Source organism: Vanacampus margaritifer, chromosome 3 (genome assembly GCF_051991255.1).
Source record: "Vanacampus margaritifer isolate UIUO_Vmar chromosome 3, RoL_Vmar_1.0, whole genome shotgun sequence".
Lineage (NCBI taxonomy): Eukaryota > Metazoa > Chordata > Actinopteri > Syngnathiformes > Syngnathidae > Vanacampus > Vanacampus margaritifer.
Window position 1 is genome coordinate 9,578,926 of NC_135434.1, and position 24,724 is coordinate 9,603,649.

Consider the following 24,724-nt stretch of genomic DNA (forward strand, 5'->3'; position numbering starts at 1 on the left):
GACGAGGACTCGGAGAATCAGCATCTGAAGCCCAACAGGACAAGTCAGAAGGTGAATGAGGATTCTGAAGAACGGAAGAAAAAGCAGCAGCAGAAGGACTGTGATGAAGAAGGCTACGGCTCTGACACATCATGACAAAAGGGCAAGTTGAAGACAAAGCTAAGAAGAAGAAAATAAAAGCAGTCAGCAGGGATGATCTCAATGATCAGTCGCAGAGCACAGATGAGGAAGACAACAACAACTCAAAGGGTAAAAAGAGAGAGGGCAATCTTCCTGATTTGATTGCGACCACTAAGAAAGTATCAAATCGACCTTCAAAAGACAAGATGGGGTCAAAGGATAAAAAATCCAAGAAGGACTCGGAGAAAGACGAGGAACAAGCAGCCGGGGAGGAGGAGGAAGGGAAGAAGAAGAAAAAGGACAAGAAGAAGAAAGGATCTGTGAACAGCGATGAGGACGGCAAGAAGACGAAAGGGAAGAAGAAGAAGGTGGAAAATTACGCAGAAATCTATGAGAGTGAGCTTCGCAATTACCAGGCAGAGCTGGTGGAGAACTATGAAGATGAGTACCACAAAAAGAAAGGTAAGTTCTTGATTTGAAACCACTTTTAGAACAAATGATCAATTAAATCTTAATTTTGTCAAATAAGAGGTTATGGAGAGCATACTGTGTGGCTACTTTTTAGCAATGTGTCCTTGGTAAAGTTACACTGAGAAAATAAATGGACTAACGACAGCTCTTTGTGATGCTGTTTATTGCGACGTCAACTCTATTTATTATAAGCGTCACTGCTAATCATTTACCTTTATTGATCTATTTGTCAGCTATATATATTGCGAAAGACAGAACAATTAGAAGGAATGTACGTATGGAATGTCACTGTCAACATTTATTTTAGTATGGAAAGCTCTGAGAAAAGAGCGGGAAAAGCTAGCGGAAAGCTAGCAAGTAGCATTGCTAACCAATGAGAGCAAAACACAAGAAACTGGTCCAAACAAAAACTACAAAATCTACAGATGATATCGTAAAGGTCTCACATAGGTAGATGTGGTTAAAGATATCTTTCTTTTTAATCCTAACCCCCCCCCCACCACCCTTTAGCTTTCTATAACGCACACATTCTTGTCTGTTTAACCTCTCAGTATACGAAGTGGTGACCGTCACGGGCGACGAGAGAGGAGCTGGCACGGATGCAAATGTGTTTGTCACCCTCTTTGGAGAATTCGGCATCACCCCAAAAGTCCATTTGGCCAGCAAGTGAGTTTCTCTCAAAAAGGGGATTTTAAGTGATTTAATTGAACTTGATGCCAGGTGCTACACTAAATATATTACTCAGTTTAACTAGGATGACTGCTTTCCACTAAACTAAACTGTGCCCTTCATTTGACCCTAACAGCACAGAGAAAAGGTATGTTTGTCTAACGATGATTGAAAAGTGTATTTATCCTTTTTATTTGCCTCATGCTAAACGTTCCCCCCTTATCAGGAGCCGCACTGCGTTCGAGAGGGCCAAAACAGATGTGTTTAGAATACGAACCCACAATGTCGGCCCCTTGAAGAAGATACGGTAAGTCAAAACAGAATTTGCGTCATGATCATTGTCAATAGCTTGTACCTTGCTGGACTTCAGGATTGAGCATGACAACACGGGCCTGAACGCCAGCTGGTTCTTGGACAGGGTGGTTGTGACGGATGTGATCAGGCCTCACCTGAGGTACTATTTTGCTTGTAACAACTGGCTCAGTAAAACGGAAGGAGACCGCCTTTTTGTTCGTGATTTACTGGGCACTTCGGACCCCATGGATATGCCCAAATGTATGAAACACCTCCAAAAAAAATTTAAAAATATGTATCCAATTGAAATCGTACATGTTATGATGTTTTGTTCATTTTACAGATAATAAGTATATGGTCAGCGTTTTCACTGCAGATATAAAAGGTAGCGGAACCGATGCTGATGTCTTCATTAATATCTTCGGAGAGTTTGGCGATACGGGTAAGAAGAATGAATCAAAAAGTTGTTGAATATTAGGCCATATTAGCCAGCCTTATATGAAACCAGATAATGTAATATGGTCCACAGTCCTGTTCTATAAGCTCTTAGAAATAAAAAACAATTATTTTTAAGAAAAAGATAAAATAATGTAATTTATTACAAACAGGTTGATATATTTGTTGTTGTTTACTTGTTTTAGGGGAAAGGCTACTAAATACAGACAAAAACAACTTTGAAAAAGGCACGGAGGACAAATTCACCATCGAAGCGCCTAATTTGGGGAAAGTGAGGAAGATCACTATCGGCCATAATAACAAAGGCTCTTCTGCAGGATGGTTTGCAGACAAGGTAGAACGCAAGCATACAAAGAAATAGGGATACGTGAGTACCGATACTAGGTATTGATACCAGGCCTTATTTCAAGTAATCGGTACTCACGACGAGAGGAGGACCAATAGCAGTAATCAGCCGTTTTGTGTCTGTTTAAATTTTTTTTGAAAATCTTCATTAATTTCATGCAATTTTAAGGAAAAAATTAAATTGTGATGTTTAAAATGGTCAGTCATTGTTTTTTGGTGGGGACATTTTATGAGTATTGGTGACTATTTGAGAATTGCGTATTAGTGGTATTCAGCATCCCTACAAAAAAAAAATCATTAATTTTTCATGCAAAAAGTTTGCTTTGAGTAACCAGTGAATAAACAATTAGTCAAAGTAATGAAAGAAAGAAAAAAATCATTTGTGTAAATCAACATAATTAAAAAAGTCACAGTCTGCCTGTGTCGAGCGAGGTACTCAAGATACGTGATCCTCTTGTTTCCTTTCGGTCCTCTTATCTGAGTCACCTATACAATGAAATGAGCTCATTCCGATGATAGCATTCATGCATACACACACGCACGCACACACAGGTGGGATGCGCATGATGTCATCCGAGCCAACATGTAAAGGGAAACCCTTCCCCATTAAGGGATTAACTTCCTTCAAACAAGCAGACAAGTTGGTAGATTTGCAGTATTGACTGACATCTATCTATCTATCTATCTATCTATCTATCTATCTATCTATCTATATATATATATATATATATATATATATATATAGAGAGAGAGAGAGAGAGAGAGAGAGAGAGAGAGAGAGAGAGAGAGAGAGAGAGAGAGAGATGCTCAATCACAAGTTGTTGTTTCGATGTTGTTTTAAGGTGATTGTCGACGATCTGGGAAACAAACTAGTGTACGAATTTCCTGTTAATCGTTGGTTTGCCATCGATGAAGACGACGGCAAGATACAGAGAGACATTTTGGTGGGAGCAAGCCAACCCACAGGTGATGGGGGGGGCTCACGTTTTTCTATTGAATAACAAAAATATTTTACTTGTTGTGACAAAGCCTTGTGGATTCTTCTTTCAATCATTATTTAATGTTAATTGGGATAAATAAATAAATAAATAAATAAATGCATAAATGTTGTTGCTGTCGGTCCTGTGAACCAGAGCAGCGCCACAGGCAGTCTCACATGTAATTATTCCTGACAGGGATCGTGTACAACGTCCAGATTGTAACCGGAAACATCCGAGGAGCTGGGACCAACTCCAAAATCCACATCGTGATGCATGGCAGCAAAGGCATAAAGAATAGCGGCAAAGTCAGGAAATTATGCTCTTGCTTGCTTGGTCTTTATAACCCAAATTTTTTTTTTAAAGAGATAATTTGACTGTGTTTTCAGGTGTTCTTGGAAGAAGGCAAATTTGAGCGAGGCCTTACCGACATCTTCAGCGTCGAAATCGCCGCACTTCTCAGCCCCCTCAGCAGGGTGACCATCGGACATGATAACGACGGGGTCAGCGCGGGCTGGTACTGTGACAAGGTAAGAAATGTCCACACACAAGAAATAAAGTGTGAGCTACTATATCCTAGCCCAGGGGTCTGCAAACTGTGGTTCTTGAGCCTGAAATGAGGCTGAAAAAAATTATTCCCAAAAACAGGAAAAAAACTAATATAAAAAAAACTGGAAAAAAATATTCAGAAAAACAGGCTAAAAAAATTATTTAAAAAAACCATAAAAAATATTAATTAAAAAAACAGGGAAAAAAATGTTCCTAAAAACAGGCTGAAATGTTTTTTTTTAAAAAACAGAAGAAAAAAAATTGCAGAAAAATAGAGCTGGTGTTCTGTTTTGTAATTTTATTTTATTTTTTTACCTCTGAACTCCAAGTGACTTGTTGCAGATTCGCTAATAGCGGACACACAAAAATTACTCAGAAAAACAGAAAAAAAATATTCAGAAAAACAGAGGAAAATATTCTTTTTTTTTTTTAAACAGAAAAAAAAATACTCAAAAAAACAAAGCTACCCCAATTTTTTTGGGGGAAAAACAGGACTTATTTTTTTTCAAGTGAATGCAATACGCTTCCGTAATTTAGATACAAAATGAAAATTTAAATATTCCCCCCCAAAAAATAACAGCGTCCAAATTTTTAAGTTGAAAGAAAAAAAAAGCATGATGAAAAAGCAACCTAAAAATGTCCGAAAAGCAGAAAATGCCACAATATTGCCAAAAATGTCAGAGGCAGAAAAGTTTAAAATGTTTAAAAAGTAACTATAAAATGTCCAAAAATCACCATACGATGTCAAAAAAATTGCCCAAAAATGTCAGAAAAATTAAAGCAAAAAAGGCAGAAAAAATAAGTTTTTTAAAAATGGCTATAAACTGTCCAAAAAAGGAAGACGACAGGCAGGAAATTACCATATGTCCATAAAATTGCCCAAAAAATGTCAGAAATTTGACTGAAAGTCATAAAAGTCTAAAACCTATGAAAAAAACTAACTCTGAAAAATTACCAATAATAATAATAATAAAATCCAAATACGGAAGACGAAAAGTAGAATAAAACTAATCTCTATGTATTGCATGCTGCATATTTTTCTGTTACACTAACTACCCTAACTAACAATAACACACTAATTTGTTCATCACACTGTTTACAGATATTTTGTTATTTATTTGGCCTAAAACGGCTCTTTTAACAGTAATGGTTGCTAACCGCCTGTCCTATCCTGACGTCGCTTGTTTTTGCAGGTGGTGGTGTACTCTCCGTTCACGGGCATAGAACAGACCTTCCCGTGCTCTAAATGGCTGGATGAGAAGGAAGGAGACGGACTGATTGAACGAGAACTATACGAGATGGTCTCGCTCAGGCAGAGAAGGCAAAAAAGTAGGTTCAATCTTTAGCGGGAAGACAAAAATAGACAACATTCAGGTGATTTGGTCCTTCCTTAGAACATCCCTGGTCCTTGTGGATCTGGACGTCCGACCTGGCCAATGCCGGAAGCGACGCTGATATTTATTTCCAGGTGTACGGAGACAAGGGCAAGTCCGATGAGATCAAACTGGACAACAAAACAGACAATTTTGAGAGAGGACAAATTGATAGGTTCATAGTAAGTACAATTTCGTGAAGTGACTTTTGTTGTACGGGAAGTGCCGCATCTTTCCTGCTTACAGCTTGAGCTTCCTGATCTGGGAATTTTGACCAAAGTTCGTATCTGGCATCAGAAGAGGAGTCCTTTTGCGGGATGGCATTTGAGTAAGGTGAGGCCTAATTTAAAAAAAAAATTAACCCTGGAGAACCCACGGGGTCAAATTTGACCCCTATAAATTCTGCTACTCAAATAACAAAGACCTTTTTTTTTTTACAAATTTAACTTCAAAAGTCCAGAGTGCCACTTCTGACCCCTGCATGGGGCCATCTAGTTGATGAATATTGCACTTACATGAGCCAGAGTGGTGGTGACAAGATGGCTAAAATGCAACAAATAAAACAAAAAAAATTATATTGTTCAATTTAGCTGTGTATTTGATTGATTATTTTCTTAAATTCTAAATAGTTTACTGACAGTTTTTGTTATTCTGATTTTTCGAAATGATACCCCTAAATCCTAAAGGGTCAAATTTCACCCTAATCCTAAATCAGGGAATAAATTGAAAAAAACATTGAAAAAACATATATTTTGGTGTTCAGTGAACTTATAGCCACCATTTAATGCATAATTCATAATTTTCTAAAGAAGAAAAGGGTTTTTGGGTTCTCCAGGGTTAATCTAATCTAATCTCTCAGGGAGTTTTTCTTGTTCGTTAACACATTTTGCATCCAAATTAGGCAACTCTGATGAAAACATTAACAAAGGATAAGTATAATTTTCCTTGTGAACGTTGGCTGGACACGAATGAAGATGATAATGAGGTGGTCAGAGAGCTTCCCGCCATGGGCCGACGAATTGCTGACCCGCTACCTTGTATGTATTCTGTAAATAATAGTAGTATATATCATAATATAACTATTGCTAACTGCAAGGATCGAGCGGATGTCGTGTTTTACAGTGATAAAGTACAGAGTGACCGTTTGCACTGGGACCATCGGCGGCAGTGGTACGGACGCGTCTGTGTTTTTCAATCTGATCGGCGAGCGGGGCGACACAGGAGATCGAGTGCTGGTCAACTGCAAAAATAACATCAACAAGTTTGAGAAGGGAAATGTGAGTAAATAAGCATGGGTATGTTTTAGTCTTTGCTGAAGTTTGTTTGTTTGTTCAAAAGGCCAAACATCTGATGACTTTTAGGGCAGGGTGCACGGCAACAACCTTTTGAACCCGGCACTCGACAATGGTGCAGTCATCGCAGCAACATTTGAGTTTGAGCTGTTTTTATCCATCTTAGGGGGCGGCCATTTTGCCACTTGCTGTCGACTGAAAATGACATCACAGTTGCTCAGGGCTCAGGCAAAAAGCTATTTATACTAGTGGGGCTGCATAGAACATATTATCATCAATCATTTTTGGGGAGTTGACTTCCCCTTTAACTCATCCACTCCCAGCCATTTTCACTGAAGCAACCCCCCTTCGCTCCTTTACTGGATTTTGACTAATTTTGCAAGGCCCACATAATATTGTGTTCTATTGCTATAAAAACATGGAACGTACCAAATGACAGATTAGAGTCTCTTCTTTCATCAGCAATTAACATTAGAATATACCTAAATTTCATAATTCTTCACAAATCTGTTTAAAACAGTAGGGGGGGGGGGAAGCTTTTTGCAACATCGTCCTGGTTGATCTCTTATACTCTGCTGCCACCTGCTGGCCATTTTTGTAAAAACTACCAATGCTTCAACCATTCTATTCAGTTCAGAGGCTGCATCAAAGCTTTCTGTATGCTCTACCATAAAAAAAAACAAAAACAAAAAAACATATTAATACATCTTTGGGAGCACGATAATTTTAAAAATAGAACGTATTTACACGTTTTTGGGAGCAAATGAGTTAACAATGACCTCATCCAGTATTGACCAATCACAGAAAAGGATTTGGTGCCCATGTTTTGCCCATTATGCTTCAGCCTGTGATGGGAGACGCTCATGAAATAAATCAGAATGACAGAACTTGTGTGTTGACGCCGCCGCTGTGCTGTGCCGTCCTCAGCTGGATGAGTTCATTATCGAGGCCGTCGCCCTTGGTCAGATCCGCAGGGTGAGGATCGGACATGACGGCAAAGGCGGAGGCTGCGGTTGGTTCTTCGAGAAAGTCATAGTGAGAGAGGAAGGCCGAGCTGAAGCGCACGCCATCGAGTTTCCCTGCAACAGGTGAGGAGTCCATTCGGGTGCGTTGATATCAGTATCGCTGTCACCAAACAGTTGGTACGTGGTTGTGCAGGTGGCTCGATCGCAGTGAAGATGACGGACAGATCGTTCGGGAGTTAGTTCCATTGTCAGACGGGCAGCGTCTTTACAGTAAGAAAGTCAACTTTGTACATGCATGTTTTGATGCTTTACACTAACGTGTGCGTACGCGCCAGATGTTGGCTATCACATCGCAGTGAAGACGGGCATCATCCCCGGGGGCAGCTCAGACTCCACCGTTTACGTCAAACTCTACGGGGACAAAGGCGGCACCAGCAAAATGCAGCTGGTGGTCTCCGACAACAACCTGAGCAATTACTTCGAAACGGGTCGCATCGACATCTTCACAGTGGAAACCTCTGAGATCGGACAGGTGAGATATTGGCCACTCGCTCCTCCGGAATAGCAAAATCCGACCCTTTTCGTTTTCTTTTTCGCTCCAGATCAACCGCCTGTTGATTGGCCACAACAACGAGGGGATGCGAGCCGGCTGGTTTTTGGATAGCGTTCAGATCCTCGTCCCTCTGAATGGAAAGCACTACATGTTCCCGTGCCATCGCTGGCTGTCCAAGGGAGAAGCCGACGGCAAGACGGAGGTGGAGATTTACCCCAGCGAGATCATTGACATACAACAACGTATGCGACGCATTTCGATTCATGTGGGAGTTTGACATTTTTGAACCTTCTGAATTTTCTGAACCCCACTAGTGATCAACTACGAATTGACGGTAGTGACTGGAGATGAGATGTTCGCCGGCACCAATGCCAAAGTGTTCATCCAGATCTACGGCGACAAAGGCAAAACAGAGGTCATCAAGCTTGACAGCCGCTCCAACAATTTTGAGAGGAGGTCCAAAGACATATTCAAGGTATACTGTGGTAAAAGCACACGGAACGTAAAAGCAGTGGTGGGAAGGGATAAAGTACAAATAATTCATTCATGTTAAATTTTCAGGTAGCAGTACATCAGTAGTTTTTACTCCTTACTTTGTCAAAATATGCTTGTTGCTTTTTTCAACCTTGGCAAAAGTTGGTATAAAAATTAATTAAAATGCGTATTCCGTCATGATAATTTAACACAATTATTATATGTAATTTTCAGTGCTGTCATATTAATCGCACAATTTCCACAATAATCACATTTTTGTGCATATTTAACTCATTCACTGCCATTGACGGTTATAGACGTCATAAATTCATTTTAACTATTTGTATTAGTTTAACATTTTTTTCCCACTTTTGTTAGCAAGAGTATGAAAACCTAGGAAAAAAAAAAAATATATATATAATTTATGATTAATCGTGAGTTAACTATTGAAGTAATGCAATTAATTACAATTAAAAATTGTAATCGCCTGACGCGATTAAAAAAAAAAGAGAAGAAAAGATTATTAAAGATTAGGAGCGTCAGGCGATTACATTTTTTAATTGTAATTAATTGCTTGACTTTACGAGTTAACTCACGATTAATCAAAAATTGTATATCTGTTCTAAATGAACAATACAAAAATTCTAGGTTTTCATACTGTTTTTAACAAAAGTGGAAAAAAATGTTAAACTAATAGTTCAAATGATTATTTGACGTCTATAACCGCCTATGGCAGTGAATGAGTTCAAATGATCAAAACTTTGCAGAGCATCCTTTTTCTCACAGAATTTTTTTTCAGAGCTCGCTTCCAGGTTGAGCTCACAAGCAGCAGCACTCTTCAGAAGGGTTGATTTGCGAAGCGCCATGAACGTAACTTGATATTTTGCTCTCAGATGATACACCAAATAATATGCTCTTTGAATTTGGCTCTGCAAAGTACACAAATTACTTTAGAGTTCTCCAACAAGCATCAAGCAAGTAAATCAGAAAGTAAAACTACCTATAGTCCACGTTTATTCAACTTCCCGCCTGTCACGTGAGTTAACTGAGTTAATTTTTTTAACGCTTTAGTGAAATTTTAATTAATCGCTAGAGTTAACACTTTAATTTTGCCAGCCTTAGTAATTTGACCTAATTAGTGTGAGTACTTTTGCCACCCCTGCTTCAAAGTGTAGTAAATAAATCACACTCCTCAAGATCGAGGCCAAAGACGTTGGAAAGGTGTTCAAGATCCGCATCGGCCACGACGGCTCTGGCGTCGGATCCGGCTGGTTCCTGGACACGGTGGAGGTCAAGCGCATCGAGATGGCGATGGTGCCCAAGGAGAAGAAGAAGGAGGACAAGAAGAAGAAGAAGAAAAAGAAGAAGGATGAGGACGAGGGGGAGGAGGAGGAAGGCGCGGAGGAAATGCAGGAAGTGCTGGTGACGTATCGTTTCCCCTGCTCGCGGTGGCTGGCCCGAGGAGAGGAGGATGGCGAGCTGCAGGTGGAGCTGCTTCCTGACGGAGCCGAAGTATTGGAAGGTAAAACAAGCTCGAACATTGAGGAGTTCTCTCCGTTGTACTGTGGCGCCTTGCGATATGATTGATCCAGCTTGCGAGGGAAGTTTCAGTTGACAGCAGAGGGCGGTATTGGCCCCGTGAGAAGACAATGGACGGCTTATTCTGCCTAATTATTTTTCCACAAAAAATTGCTCATTTGCTACCAAAAACGTATAAAAACGTTCTATTTTAACTCATTCACTGCCATTGACGGATATAAACGTAAAAAAAATATTTTAACAATTTTTATTAGTTTAAAATTGTTTCCACTTTTGTTAACAAGAGTATGAAAACCTAGAATTTTTTTATTGTACATTTAGAACAGATTCAATTTGTGATTAATCGCAAATTAACTAGTGAAGCCATGTGATTAATTACGATTTAGAACTTTAATCGCCTGACGCACCGAATTTGTAATATATTTTTTTCTCTCTTTAAAAAAAAAAATCATTCACTGCCATTGACGGCTATAAACATCAAAAAATTTGTAAATTTTTTTGATGTTATTGTTAGGGTTAGGGTTATTATTTAAATTTTAAATTATTAAAATTTTTTGATGTTTATTTCATCAGATGCTAAAGCTGTACCTAAAGGTTGTAACACACCTGTGAGTATAATGCTGTAATTTCAGCCTTAAATTTAAAATACTTTAGTATTCAGTCACACATACAATACAGTATGCTGTGTTACTGCATGGGCGGAACTCCTGTCTTGTATTGACTTTACTGCTTACAATGTAGGACAGAAGGTTAAGAAGGGGTTAGTAATTCATCCCTTCTATTGTCTGGCAGTGAACACCTACGAAGTGTGCGTCTTCACGGGTGACGTGCTAGGCGCTGGAAGCGACGCCGACGTCTTCATTAATATTTACGGCGAGAACGGAGACACCGGAGAGCGTGATCTCAGGAACTCCGACAACATCAACAAATTCGAACGAGGCGAGGTACGTCGTCTCATCGGGTTGTTTTTCTCAGAATGCAGATTAAGCAGTGTTTTATCTCCACGACTCCAGAAAATCTTAAGGTAGCACGGAACGATTACGAAACCCCCCCTCCTACTCCTAAAACAGGCCCCCTCCTCCTCCTACTCCTAAAACAGGCCCCCTCCTCCTCCTCCTCCTAAAACAGGCAAACAAGCTGTGACTGAGAGGAGCTGAAGCATCCACTGTGTCACTGAACCTGTCCTACTTTTACTCATTACTTGAATGCAACTTATAAATTATTCAACCCGGCATTGCACCTGCCGTTGCAAGCACATAAATCATGTCCTCAAACAATTAGACTGGGTTTATTTCTTATCCATCACAAGCAGGATTAGCATATTGCTGTCAAAGAAGTTTTGTGTGAAAAATAAACATAGCAGCCACAAAATTAGGTGCCAGCACAATCTAATACAGTTGGGTTTAAAAGGACTGGGTTTAAAAAATCAAACAATTTTCCATTTCGATCCTGATATAGTTTCGTAAAACCATGAATCGATTATTGTAATATCTCTTTTTCCCCATAAATTCATAAGAAATAGAATTTCAAAGGCCGTTTTTTTGTATCTTATTGTTTTCTTGAAATTTACTGTTCACATGAATTTAAAAGTATTTTCTTGCATTTATGAAAGACCTGACTTATTGCTTGACTTTAAGACAATTCTGAATCTTTTTTAAATTTATATTTACAATTTATTTGATTCGAACTATAAAAATATTTTCACCTCATCCTTACCGATGTCAATGCTTGTGTAACACTTAAGTGATAATAACACGTGTTAAAATTTAATTTGGAATTAAATGTTTGTGGAGTTTTAATGTTTAAGAAGAATTGATGTTCCCTAATTAATCATCATTGGATTGGAGTGAAGTGAATCGAATCGAATCAGGAAAAAAAGTCTTAATCGAATCGAACTAAACTCTTACTCTTACAATCAATACCCAGCCCTATTACTTATAGTGCTTGTCTTCATTAGGGTCACTGAGTTTGACCCTCCGTTGTGGGAGTGCACACGACTTACTCCAGCTGACCTCCTCTCATTCTTTTTAAATTTAGTGCACAAGAGGCGTACATTCTAAATGGAAATGGCAAACCTTAGCTGAGCTTTAGAGTGGGTGATTTAAAAAAATATATTAAAAATGATAATAAAAGCTCCCTCTCTGAGCCATCTTTTTGTAATGACGCTTGCTTTATACCCGTGGCACGGTCACCCATAGCAAAAAAAAATGACCAGAAATTGGCTCATAGACCTCTTATGATAAATGAATTATTTGGGTCATTGGCCTGCACAGACTAAAAAGGCAACATGGGTCCCCTTTCACCAAAATCGCCTTACACGACCTGCGCCACAACTTAGACCGACTTCCAGCAATTTAGTCTACTTTCAGCCACCAACTTGTCAGTGATGTAAAATTTAAGATTTTTTTTTTTTAAACTGTTGCCTAGACAGTAACAGCAAGTTGTGTTGCAGGAGGACGTGTTCATCGTGACAGCAATTGATTTAGGCCCTCTAAAAAAGCTTCGGATCCGTCACGACAACACGCGCTCGTATTCATCCTGGTATCTGGATCGTGTGGAGATAGTGGACACAAAGGACGATACGACGTGGGTGAAATCTATTTTTTTTAAATTATTATTATTATTTATTTTTTTAAACTGCGCCTCCTTGTGGGCTCCCAGGTACTACTTCCCGTGTAACCGCTGGCTGGCCGTGGACGAGGATGACGGCCAGATAGCGAGAGAGCTGGTTCCTGTGGACGAGGCCTTCATGAAGAAGGATGAGGATGAGGAGGGAGGCGGCGCCACTTTGGGGCTTGAGCAGAAATGTAACGCATTTGCATTGCTGCTTCATGTGATAAAGGAGGGAAAGAAAGCTATTTGCTACATTGCACGATTTCACGAAAATCTGTGGATTTTAATAGTCATTTATGTAATTTCCAGCTTGCGCGTGTTCAAGCACTGAGCATGTTTAATTTCTCTTTCAGCTATGTCTACTACATATACAATAAAAATAAAAACCGGAGAAAAGAAGTACGCAGGAACTGACGCTAACGTCTTTGCCATATTATTCGGAGAGAACGATGACACGGGTAAGAAGAGTCGTCAACATCCCAGGGTGTTGTTTTCAACTCCTGTTCATGACTTGTTGTTATCGACAGGTATCATCAACCTGAAGTCCTGTAAAAACTACAAGAACAAGTTTGAGCAGGGCGCAATCAACGAGTTCACCGTGGAGGCGGTGGACCTGGGCGAGCTGGATAAGCTCCGAATCGGTCATGACAACTCGGGTACGGAAAAACAATATCATTCTGACTGAGATGATTACGAGTGAGGATTGTCAATAGAGCTCGAGGATTTTTTTACAGGGGGGTCACCCGGTTGGTTCTTGGACTGGGTGGAGATCGACGCCCCCTCCCAGGGTTTGAGGCTGCGCTTCCCATGCGGCCGCTGGTTGGACAGAGGAGAGGACGACGGCGCCATAGTGAGGGATCTTTACCCAGCCGAGTTACAGACCGAGCTGTACACGCCGTGTGAGTGTACAGCACACCACTCTTATAAATTTATTAATTTCATGTAAATAAATGTATTTAAATAATTTTAAATATTTTTTAAAATTTTAAAGAAATTCATGATCCACCTGTATTGTTATTTACCTAAAGTTGCAGCCAGTGTAAAATAGTTGTATAGTTGTAAAAAATTATATTATGGGAAACACTCTGGTTATACTACAATGGTGATAAAAAGAATAATTCGTATTATTGCTGTTGTTATTATTGTTATCATTATTAATATTATTGCTGTTATGTAAAAGGCAAGTATATATGGTATATTATTTACTGTACTACGAATAACAGATAAAAAATACACTTTAATCCTCATTAAGTCTAATAATATATATACTGTATAGCCTAATAGTATATATACTATGTTTAGTAAAATGTACAAATTATAAAACATTTCTTTTAATATTTTGCTGTTGAAATGGAGATAAAGGGGTAGGAACATAAAAATGTATACTTCTTCTTACTCCCTTTCAAACATGAATGTCTAACTGTTAGTTTATATCTCTTTTTGCTTCATAGGATGTTAAGTTTTGTTTCTTTTCTTTTTTTTTGCTTCCATTGTTTTTTTCTTCTTCTCATTCTTTGTTGTTTGCAAGTTTTTGACTTCCCAATTTTATTTTCATTATTAGTCTTATTTTTAATTACAATTATTTTTAATGCATGTTTCGAAATAAAAATCCAAATCAGATCAATCAAATCAAACACGCATCAACGTCTTTTTGCCCCGTCAGTCGTACCCTACGAGCTGAAGATGTACACCAGCGACGTGTTCGGCGCGGGGACGGATGCGGACGTGTTCATCGTTCTGTACGGCCAGAAAGGAGTGTGCACGCTGCAGAAGCATCTTTGTGTCAACAAGAGGGAGAGGCGGCTCTACTTTGAGAGGGGAGCTGAAGACATGTTCATAGTGGAGGTAGAGTCAATTTGAATTGGGTTCTCACTTGCAGTGTATACCAGAGGTCTTCAAAATGCACATTCGTATCCGGACCGGGATGTCTTTCTGTATGAACAAGTGATAATTTCGTCAACGAAATCTAAAGAAAAATAATTTCGTCAATGCACATTTTTCACTAAAACTAGACTAAAACCCTCATTAATAAACAAATACTGGGGCTTAATCAGTATACATTTTTGTCGACTAATGAAGACGAGACAAAAATGTACTTCACTTAATAAAAACTGGACTAAAATCTATAGACGTTTTAGTTCATGAACAAAAACGAAACAGAAATACTTTGATTTTACAAAATCTTGTCTCTGTTTATCTGTCTGTGTCAAGGTCATGTGACAAACAGTGACACACCCCATTTCAAATCCGCAGCTAGCGAGTGCAACATGCTCAAAGACACGGGACAGACGGGAGATTGATACACAGTGAAAGGTTAGGGGAAAAAAGTTAATTATAGTTATAACGTAACATTAATCCAACGGCTATAACGTTTCAACAATAATGTTAATCCGACTGCTAGCTAATGCTGGCTAATTTACTAGCTAGTAGCATGGAGCCATACTAGCCACTTGTTGGTATACTGTAATTGTGTGTCAAGTTGTTTTTCATTAAAAAGATGAGAGGACATTTTATGTGGAATAGTTTTGTGATTGTCTTGACTAAAACTAGACCAAGACGTTGACAGTTTTTGTTGACTAAAACTAGACAAATTAAATTATGTTTTCTTGGACTAAAGACTAAAATGCTAGATTTGTAGTCGACTAAAAATGGACTAAATCAAACAGGATGAGGTTGACTAACTATAATAAAAACTAACAAGCGTGATTGAAACATGACTAAAACTGAGACTAAATTTTAAAATGGCTGATAAAATTAACACTAGTATAAATCAAGAAATATTGTTTGGAGGGACATTCATTTCCACTCAGTTTTTATCATATTTTTGCACGTCACGTCACCCCAAAAAAATTAAAATTTTAAAAAGGCGAGGTTATATTCCATTTGTGCAGTTATAGCACCCCTTGTGGTTAGTTTATTAGTGCAAATTTAATTAGGAAAATTTTGGCCATTGCGGTGGTTATCACTCTCATACATCTCCATCAAAAGCTGAGTCAATAGGAGCACATGACAATCACATGGCCAAGCGAATTTCTCCATCATTGCTCTTATGTACAAAAACACAACATTGTACTTTTTATCCCTTTTATTTTTTTTATCACAATATCTTGATAATTATTGTATTTTGAAGTTCATGTTGTAATATTTATCATATAGTGATGTTTAGATATTGTTACATCCATAATTGTTACATTAATTGAACAAGTTAGGATGATTTGTTTAAAAGAAAAAAAGTGTATTTAAAAGAATGCTTTACTCTTCAAGTTTATTGTTAAACTCAAAAAGTACTAAAGAATTGTGGTTAAATTGATGTTTTGGCCCTCAGTTTGAAGACATTTTACTAAAATGAAAAAAAAAATACAATCAATTTTACTAGAAGACTTTTTTTTCTTTTTTTTTTTTACTAGAAACCTCTACTGTCTCGAGTGGACATAAAAAGTCTACACACCCTTGGTCAAATGTCAGGTTTTGTGAGATAAAGCAAAAAAGCAAAAAAACAAAACCAAGATAAGATATTTTTTTCGTGTAGAACTTTTTCATATCCAGTGTATGTATTCTGTGCCAGTTGGAAGACGTCGGCGACATTATTGAGAAGATCCGAGTGGGTCACGACAACAGGGGCTCTAATCCCGGATGGCACCTCGACAGAGTGGAGATCAGACGCCTGCTGAGGAAAGGAAAGGTAATGAAAGAAAAAAAAAATGCTGTCGATAAACACGCCCTTAAATTGAATGCCACACTTTGACGACAGGGTTCCGAGACGACCATTTTCCCATGTGAGCGCTGGTTGGCTAAATCGGAGGATGACGGCGAGACGGTGAGGGAGCTGGTCCCGTCGGACATCATCACAGAGAAACTCCTCAGGGGGGGCACTCTGAAGCGCACCGAAACCGAGGTGGAGGATGCTTTGGAAAGTGAGCTTAAATCCCAAATTGTATTTGTCAATTATTTGACATTTGGCACACATGCACAGAACAGTCAGTATATTGTTGAGAGTCTTTTGCCCAGATTTAGTTATAACTGTTTTAGTTCAGTCATAACTGTTTAGATTTTAGATTGTTTCCTGAGGATTTGGGGGTTTTATGGGATACTGCTTTCAAGATAGTATAAGAATGCTGTGAGTCCGCTGTAACTACACACTTGCGAGAGGACTGCAGCCATTTGTCTGTAAACTTGCTTGTGTCCGGAATATTCTGTAAAATAAATCCTTCTTAGGACCTGTTCACCGATCTCCAGTCTGTATTCAGAAAATCAACATTCTCTCTACCCGAACAACAACGAACACGCGGAAGACAAAGATAGTCTTCTAACAATATAAATATGACCCAGATAAATGAGAATGTTCACATCCAAAAACTAAAATCATAATTTGAGAAAAAGTGTTCACTAATTTGGTCTTGCTGTGCCAGCTCACATGTACCAGGTGTCTGTACGCACTGGTGACATGTACAAAGCAGGAACGGATTCCAATGTCTTCCTCACCATCTACGGAGACCTCGGAGACACGGGAGAGCGCAAACTGTCCAGATCTGAAAACAACAGGAACAAATTTGAGAGAGGAAAGGTATTAGGGTGAAGACATGAAAAAAAAATGTTTATATCTGTCAAATTTTAACGCTGTCCGGTTTCTAGGTGGACAAATTCACCATTGAAGCGGTAGACCTGGGCCAAGTGTTTAAGATCCGAATTCGCCACGACAACTCCATGATGGGCGCCGACTGGTACCTGGACCAGGTGGAGGTGCTGGATGTGGACACGGAGGAGGTTTACATGTTCCTGTGTGAGCGCTGGCTGTCCAGGAAAAAGGAGGACAAACGCTTGGAGAGGACATTCTTTGTCAAGGTTTAATAAATGTGGCGAGACCAAAAAATAAAAATAACGGCACACTGAAACGACACCAATGTTTGCTTTTCAGGGATATGAAGGCGAAAGAAACGCTGATCCAAATTCCAAGAAGATGGCTCAAGCTAAAATGGGTCTGGATAGGAATGCAAACAAGAAGAAGAAGAAGAAAAAGATGGCAGTGGTGGAAGAAGGGCCAAGTAAGCATGAAAAATACATTGTATATATTCCATGTTAGCATTTAGTATACGCGGTATGATTCATTTCCACTCAGTTGTGATGCTACTTTGAATAGCGCTCTGTATGAGACTCCATTTTGGTGCTTCAAAATACTTATTGCATCATTTTCTAATGAGGTGAATTTCCCTAATACAACAATAAATAACTAAAATTGTTGTAATTTGTATTTTAATGAGGAAAAATAGCACTGCGCAATATTGTACTTTAGGCTATAGAAACATACAGTAATGACATAATTAGGTAGACTTTAAATAATTAAAAAAAAAATTGTCACACTGTATTAGTTAAATAGCTGTACTGCTCTAATTTGGCTACCTCGTCACAGCACAAATGTTAGTTAGTTCATTCAAACAGTTGTTAAAAGGATTGTAGCACCGCTACATGCTATTTAGCATTAGCATTAAGCTAGCGGACTAAGAGACTCAGCTATGTGGTTGTTTTAAATGCACAAAGTTTTAATTCTCTTTATTTTATGACAGTGAACTTCAACTGGGAGTGGCAGTAAACAGCTCTAAGCCTCTTTTTTGAAGAATATTTTTTAACACCTAAATAATGTGTCTTTAGTAACTGTGAATTTCATACACCTTTTTTGACTAAACAAAAAAAACTGTACCTCCAGTAAGTCTTAAAATGCACAGAAATCCAATTTCAAAATTTATTTTGCATCTGGAGTTTATTTATATCTTCTAATCTAAACATAGCACAAATATCTAATTTTCATTATCAAGAAGAAGAAAAAAGTGGTTTCTTGTATTATTTTTTTAAGAAGCTCTAACCAAATATTGTCTTTGTACACAACCAATGAACAAGTGATTTTAATGACATTTAAAGGCCTGAACAAACACGGCTCTTCTTCTTGTGCGGCTCCTCAGTCATCCCTTATCACTTCACTCTGTCCACCGGACTGGAGCGCGACGCCAGCACCACCGCCAGGGTCTACGTCATCATCCTTGGCCCCGGAGACCTGGAGACGGACCGGCTGTGGCTGGATCTGCCAGACGGAAAGAAATCCTTCGCGGCTGGCAGCATGGAGCATTTTGTGTGCTACGGAACCGACGTGGGAGAAATCAAGAGGGTGGAAGTGAGAATTTAGGACTCCTCTCTGATTTTAACCCTTGAGAACCCAAGAACCCTTTTCTTCTTTGGAAAATTATTAATTATACATTAAATGACTGCTATAAGTTCACTGAACACCAAAATATGTTTTTTCAATTTTAACCCTTTTTTTGAACTAGCTCAGAGTTGCTAATTTATCAAAATATATATATAAAACATACTCCTAGGCATTCTGCAACATGATATGAAATAGATTAACAAACAAAAAAAAACACAATTTTACCATCTGATGGTTTGCTGAGAAGATGGTTTTGTTTGGATTGATTTCCAGCTCAACAAAACAAACAGCATGTTGCCAGCCATCTTGTCACCACCACTCTGGCTCATGTAAGTGCAAGATTCATCCACTAGATGGCCCCATGCAGGGGTCAGAAGTGGCACTCTGGACTTTTGAAGTTAAATTTGTAAAAAAAAAAAATTAAAAAAAAGGTCTTTGTTATTTGAGAAGCAGAATTTATAGGGGCCAAATTTGACCCCGTGGGTTCTCCAGGGTTTTAAACATTTACACACAGCAATTTTTTATACCACTCAAACATCTAAAGATATCCAATATACATTAGAATTAATAGAAATTAAATTAACAAACTGTATTCCTCAGCTCGGCCACAACGGCGCCACACCAGAGAGCTGCTGGTTGGTAGACGAGCTGGCGATCGGCGTGCCCACCAAAGGCGTCAAGTACAACTTCCTGTGCAAGTGCTGGCTGGCCAAAGACAGGGGCGACGGTCTCACCGTCCGACTGTTCAACGTGCTGGACGCCGGCACCATCAGCATCAACCGCAAAGTGAGCGGCGGCGGCCAACACGACAGCTTGGGCGAAGTGGGCGACGGAGCGAAAAATTCACTTCCTGTGTGTTTGTGTAGGTGATTTATTCCGTGGCGGTTGTCACGGGCGACACGCAGTACGCCGGCACGGACACCAACATTTTCCTGACTGTGTTCGGAGCCAATGGAAGCACAGAGGAAATTCTCCTGCCCAAGAATGAGGACAGGTTAGTGGAAAAATGACTCTTGTGAAATATTTTGACTGAAACTTTATGATATATGATAAATATTTTTAATTTGCCTCCTTTAATGGTTGTTTAGGTTTGAGAGAGGCCAAGAGGACACGTTCACCCAAGAAGTGGACGACATCGCTCCACTAAAGAAGATACGAGTGAGGATCGACGGCAGTGGGAGTCGTCCCGATTGGTTCCTCGACAGGGTAATTTCAAAACGGCGAAATAATATCCAAAATTCATTTTTCCCATCAACAGTTTTCTTAAAAAAAATAAAATAAATTCAGATCCTGTTGCGGAACCTGACCACCGAGGAGGTGTACACGTTCACCTATGAGAACTGGCTGTCGAAGAGCAAAGGTCCCAGAAGGACTCAAGTGTGCGAGCTGGCGGCCATGGTGGACGAGGAGGAGATGGTGGAGAAAACCACCTACGTCATCCAAGTCCAGACCAGTGATGTCGCAGGTCAGTCCAACTCATTTCTCCGATATACGGAAACTACATTTGTGGTCATATGTCACGTTTCATATATCAGGTGAAGGTCCATCCATGCATCCAGATTTTTTTTATCTAGATTTTTTTTTTTTTTTATGAAGCCGACATAAATAAGTCATTGACGCCTCATCAATCACACCGCTTTCTCTGATTGGTTGTTGTTCCTCGGACGCAGCAGTATTTTTGAAAGTCAAAATAGAGGCACAAAATGGCGCCAGGGAGGGCTGATTTATTTATTCATTTATTTTCACAGATTATGTACTACTGTTATTTCATACAGGCAGTTTTAACAAATGTGACAAAAAGCTTTTTGGGGGAAAATTGTAAACACCAGTGCAGTATATTTATTTCATGATTGGGTCATATTTTTTTTTTAGGTTTATCATTGGATTTTTAAATGACATTTTTGTATTTAATTATACTTTATAGATTGAATATAATTTCTATGTATTTAATTTCTTTTTTTTCTTCACGATTTCACGATTCTCCCCATATACATCATCACCTGTGAATTTACATGCAGATTAAAAAAAAAAAAGGGTTTTTTTTGTGCTGTCAAAGTTAAACTGTTAATTGATTAATTAATCACAAAAAATTATCGCATTAATCACGAATTAACGCAAATTAATCGCACTATTAATTTTGACCATAGATTAGCTTTTAGCGTGACAGGAATTGGCTACGTTTAAGGTAGCACGGGTTGTTTTTGAACAATAAACATAATTTCATGCATTAAAGTAAAGCATTTAATAAATGTTTGCGTATCACATTTAGAATATTTGTTCATGTCAAAATATCGGGGTCATTTTTTTTCCCATTTTAAATTTTTTTTGCAAGTAATTAACTGATTAGAAAAAGAGGAGGATGAGCGTGTGCAGTGGGTCGTCCTCATAACATTAAATGTCAAAAGAATTAACACATAACCGGTGCTCTTCAAATTTTTGGGGATAAAAAAGCGATTTATTATTAAGCGATTAATCGTGATTAATCAAAATTCTAAGATATGATTAATCTGATTAAAAAAATTTAATCATTTGACAGCTCTAGTTTTTTTTCATGTGTTTTTTAATTAATTAATGTATGTATTTATTTATTTTTGGATGACCCAACCCCAGTTTATCATGGAAATAGCAGATTTTTTTCCCAGCATTTTTTGGGGGGAATTTTTATTTATTTTTGTATTTGTTTTTGGAAGAACCAAACGCAGTTTTTCATAGATAAGCTGATTGTTTTTTCCTTCTTTTTTCTTTGTTAAAAAATATTGTCAATACATTCATCATGGGCATCAATTAATTCATATCCCCACTTTACTAATATTATAATTTTGGCACTAAAAAGTAAAATAAGAAACCAAATGAAACATTTGCATGTAGTCACAAATCTCCTCTTTCCTCTCACTTTTCAGGCGCCGGCACGGACGCCAACGTGTGTCTGATGGCGTTCGGGGAGTTTGGCGACACGGGAACGCTGCCGCTCAAGGAGAGCGCCAACAGGAACAAGTTTGAGCGCAAAACCAGAGACGTGTTCCGCTTCCCTGACGTGCTCAGTCTGGGCGAGCTCTCCAAGGTGCGAGTGTGGCACGATAACAAAGGTAATGATGACGTCATCTCGGTTTAACGATAATGCTGATGTCTTCAGCTACGACACACTTGCTCAATCTCAGTGTGAGATGAATGACACAGCAGATTTATTATGATTTTAGCATGTGGAGGGGTATTATAATTATTATTTAATTTTTTTCTGTTTTTGGTAAAAAGGTGCGGCTCCGGGCTGGCACCTGGACTATATCGACGTCAAAGACGAGAGCATGGATCAAACATTCAGGTTCCCGTGTGACCGCTGGTTGGCTAAAAACGAAGACGACGGGCAGATCATCAGGGAGCTGGCGTGTGCCAACAACGATGCTGTGGACCTTAGTGACAAAACAAGTCAGTAACTAAAAAAAAACAAAAAACACAAATGCGATGACAGGAAGAAAACGTCCTTGTGACAGTGTTTATTTGCTTTGGAACAGAATATGAGATTGCCATAACCACCGCAAACACAGAGGACGCGTCCACCAATGAAAACGTCTGGATTGTTCTGGAAGGAAGGAAAGCCCGCTCCAAGGAGTTTGTTCTGGAGAATAAGAAGAACAAATTCTCATGGTGGGTCTTTAACTCATTCACTGCCATTGACGGCTATAGACGTCAAAAATTTATTTGAACTATTTCTATTAGTTTAACATTTTTTCCACTTCTGTTAACAAGAGTATGAAAACCTACCCAAAAAATATTTTACATTTAGAACAGATATAAAATTTGTGATTAATCGTGAGTTAACGAGTGAAGTCATGTGATTAATTAATTAATCGCCTGACGCCCATAATTTTTAATAGTCGTTTCTTCTTCTTAAAAAAAAAAGAAATAATTTTAATTATTTATTTATTAATTTTAAATAATATTTTCTTAAAAAAAACAAAAAAAGTTTATTGAAAATTGGGGGCATCAGGCGTTTTTTTTTTTAATCATAATTAATCGCATGACTTCACTAGTTAACTCACGATTAATCACAAATTTGATATCTGTTCTAAATGTATAATCATTTTCCCCCCTAGGTTTTCATACTCTTGTTAACAAAAATGGGGGAAAATTTTAAACTAATAGAAATAGTAAAATAAATTTTTGAGGTATATAGCCGTCAATGGCAGTGAATGAGTTCATTTTAATTAATCGCATGACTTCAATAGTTAACTCACGATTAATCACACATTTTATATCTGTATTCCTAAAAAAAAAAATAACTAGGTTTTCATACTCGTGTTAACCAAAGTGGAAAAAAATGTTAAACTAATAGAAATAGTTCAAATGAATTTTTGACGTCTATAGCCGTCAATGGCAGTGAATGAGTTAAGAATGAAGCCATAATATGACAAAAAATTTGGAACTTAAAAATAGTCCTCATTTTGTGCAAAAGACCCCCCACTATAACACTAAAACATAATGTTACATTTTAAAAAAATAAGAAGAAAGAAAGTTAAACCTTAAACAATCAGCCATGAATCGCACTTATTTGAATTTGGGGTCTTATTTGACAGCGGCGCCACTTCCACCTTCGAGTTCTCGTCCAAGCACTTGGGCGAGATCGCTGGCATCTGCATCGGACACATCACCAAAGACGGAAAGAAGGTGAAGAGTGAATCCTCCTGGCACGTGGCCGAGGTGATGGTGACCGAAAAAGAGCTGGGAAACAAGTGAGTCGTATCGCTTCATTCATTCGCGTCAAATGCACATTCACGCACTCTCATGACATCTAATGCAAGTGCTGGGACGCAAATTCTGCAATAATAAAGACAATAATATTCACTTTTTCAATTACAAATCGAGCTTTGGTTGATTGGTTGTTAGGCTTGATTGGTTGGTCAGCCAGTTGTTAGTTACACCAAAAAACTTATGGGTTGGGCTGGTGTTACAGTCTGCTTGCATTGGGGCCTGGTTGGACCAGATATTTCAGATTGAACTCTGGTGTAAAAAGCCTGCTTTGTGTGTTTGGTTAGTTAGTTTTTTGTTTTGTTTTTAGTAAACCCCCCAAAATCTGTAAAAGTGCTAATAAACCTCCAATATAATTTTCCACAAAAAGCAGCGGGGTTCTCCCCCTAAAAAAAAGCCCCAAACAAACAAAAACATTTTTTTTAAGTGAACATATTAAAAACAAAAATTGCAAATACATGAATTTGTGACTCTTTGGGGTGGGGGGGTCCACTGGATTAGAGTAAAAATGTTAACTTTGTTAACAAAGTTTTTTTTTTTTATATATATATATATATATATATATATTTTTTTTTTTTAATTTTCACACCAAAAAAATTCCACCTTTAAAAAAAAAAAAAATTTAGAACATTTTTTTCTCCCAAAATAATGTTTTTCCACCCCAAAAAATTAGGGGATTTTTTTCCCATTTTTTCATTATTATTTGGGGCGGTGTTTTTTGGGGTGAAAAAAAAATACATTTAACTTTTTTGGGGGTACAATTAGCTTCTTTTTTAATTAATTTTTTTTAATCCCCCCATTTTTTTCTTTTTTCTCCTTCCCATTTAAAAAACTAACAAAAAACATTGGGGTGGGCGACTGGAGGGTGATGAATATTCAGTGAATATTCATTTTTAACATCCTTGCTGGTAGCCTGTGTTCAATTTCCAAACTGACTTTTTTTTAAAATGTTTGTTCCAGTTCTTGTACACAATAAAAACAGTTGGTAACCCAATTGTGGAATAAAAAAGAAAAAAGGACAGATCCACTTTATGGGTCAATTTGACACAACTTTCTGTGTTGTTTTATACAAAATGACTAAATTTTTTGATAGAA

At 38.2% G+C, this 24,724-nt stretch overlaps 1 protein-coding gene across 1 annotated transcript in view; it reads left to right on the top strand.

Annotated features, from left to right (window-relative positions):
- Positions 1-24,724, top strand: part of loxhd1b (lipoxygenase homology PLAT domains 1b) — a 26,547-nt gene continuing 1,823 nt past the window's right edge. The window contains exons 1-41 of the mRNA XM_077560245.1: positions 1-582; positions 1,143-1,257; positions 1,487-1,567; positions 1,631-1,815; positions 1,898-1,996; positions 2,196-2,344; positions 3,198-3,321; positions 3,531-3,640; positions 3,722-3,862; positions 5,075-5,210; positions 5,276-5,436; positions 5,501-5,587; positions 6,156-6,291; positions 6,377-6,531; positions 7,474-7,634; positions 7,705-7,781; positions 7,847-8,043; positions 8,114-8,306; positions 8,379-8,539; positions 9,736-10,060; positions 10,870-11,021; positions 12,530-12,663; positions 12,739-12,884; positions 13,044-13,148; positions 13,218-13,346; positions 13,425-13,589; positions 14,354-14,535; positions 16,256-16,372; positions 16,442-16,604; positions 17,100-17,254; positions 17,323-17,532; positions 17,606-17,732; positions 18,645-18,853; positions 19,487-19,672; positions 19,753-19,880; positions 19,975-20,092; positions 20,174-20,351; positions 21,787-21,972; positions 22,139-22,309; positions 22,396-22,528; positions 23,458-23,613. Coding sequence (XP_077416371.1) covers positions 132-582; positions 1,143-1,257; positions 1,487-1,567; positions 1,631-1,815; positions 1,898-1,996; positions 2,196-2,344; positions 3,198-3,321; positions 3,531-3,640; positions 3,722-3,862; positions 5,075-5,210; positions 5,276-5,436; positions 5,501-5,587; positions 6,156-6,291; positions 6,377-6,531; positions 7,474-7,634; positions 7,705-7,781; positions 7,847-8,043; positions 8,114-8,306; positions 8,379-8,539; positions 9,736-10,060; positions 10,870-11,021; positions 12,530-12,663; positions 12,739-12,884; positions 13,044-13,148; positions 13,218-13,346; positions 13,425-13,589; positions 14,354-14,535; positions 16,256-16,372; positions 16,442-16,604; positions 17,100-17,254; positions 17,323-17,532; positions 17,606-17,732; positions 18,645-18,853; positions 19,487-19,672; positions 19,753-19,880; positions 19,975-20,092; positions 20,174-20,351; positions 21,787-21,972; positions 22,139-22,309; positions 22,396-22,528; positions 23,458-23,613 — 6,494 coding nt within the window. The 5' untranslated portion in view covers positions 1-131. The remainder of the gene's footprint in view (positions 583-1,142; positions 1,258-1,486; positions 1,568-1,630; positions 1,816-1,897; positions 1,997-2,195; positions 2,345-3,197; positions 3,322-3,530; positions 3,641-3,721; positions 3,863-5,074; positions 5,211-5,275; positions 5,437-5,500; positions 5,588-6,155; positions 6,292-6,376; positions 6,532-7,473; positions 7,635-7,704; positions 7,782-7,846; positions 8,044-8,113; positions 8,307-8,378; positions 8,540-9,735; positions 10,061-10,869; positions 11,022-12,529; positions 12,664-12,738; positions 12,885-13,043; positions 13,149-13,217; positions 13,347-13,424; positions 13,590-14,353; positions 14,536-16,255; positions 16,373-16,441; positions 16,605-17,099; positions 17,255-17,322; positions 17,533-17,605; positions 17,733-18,644; positions 18,854-19,486; positions 19,673-19,752; positions 19,881-19,974; positions 20,093-20,173; positions 20,352-21,786; positions 21,973-22,138; positions 22,310-22,395; positions 22,529-23,457; positions 23,614-24,724) is intronic.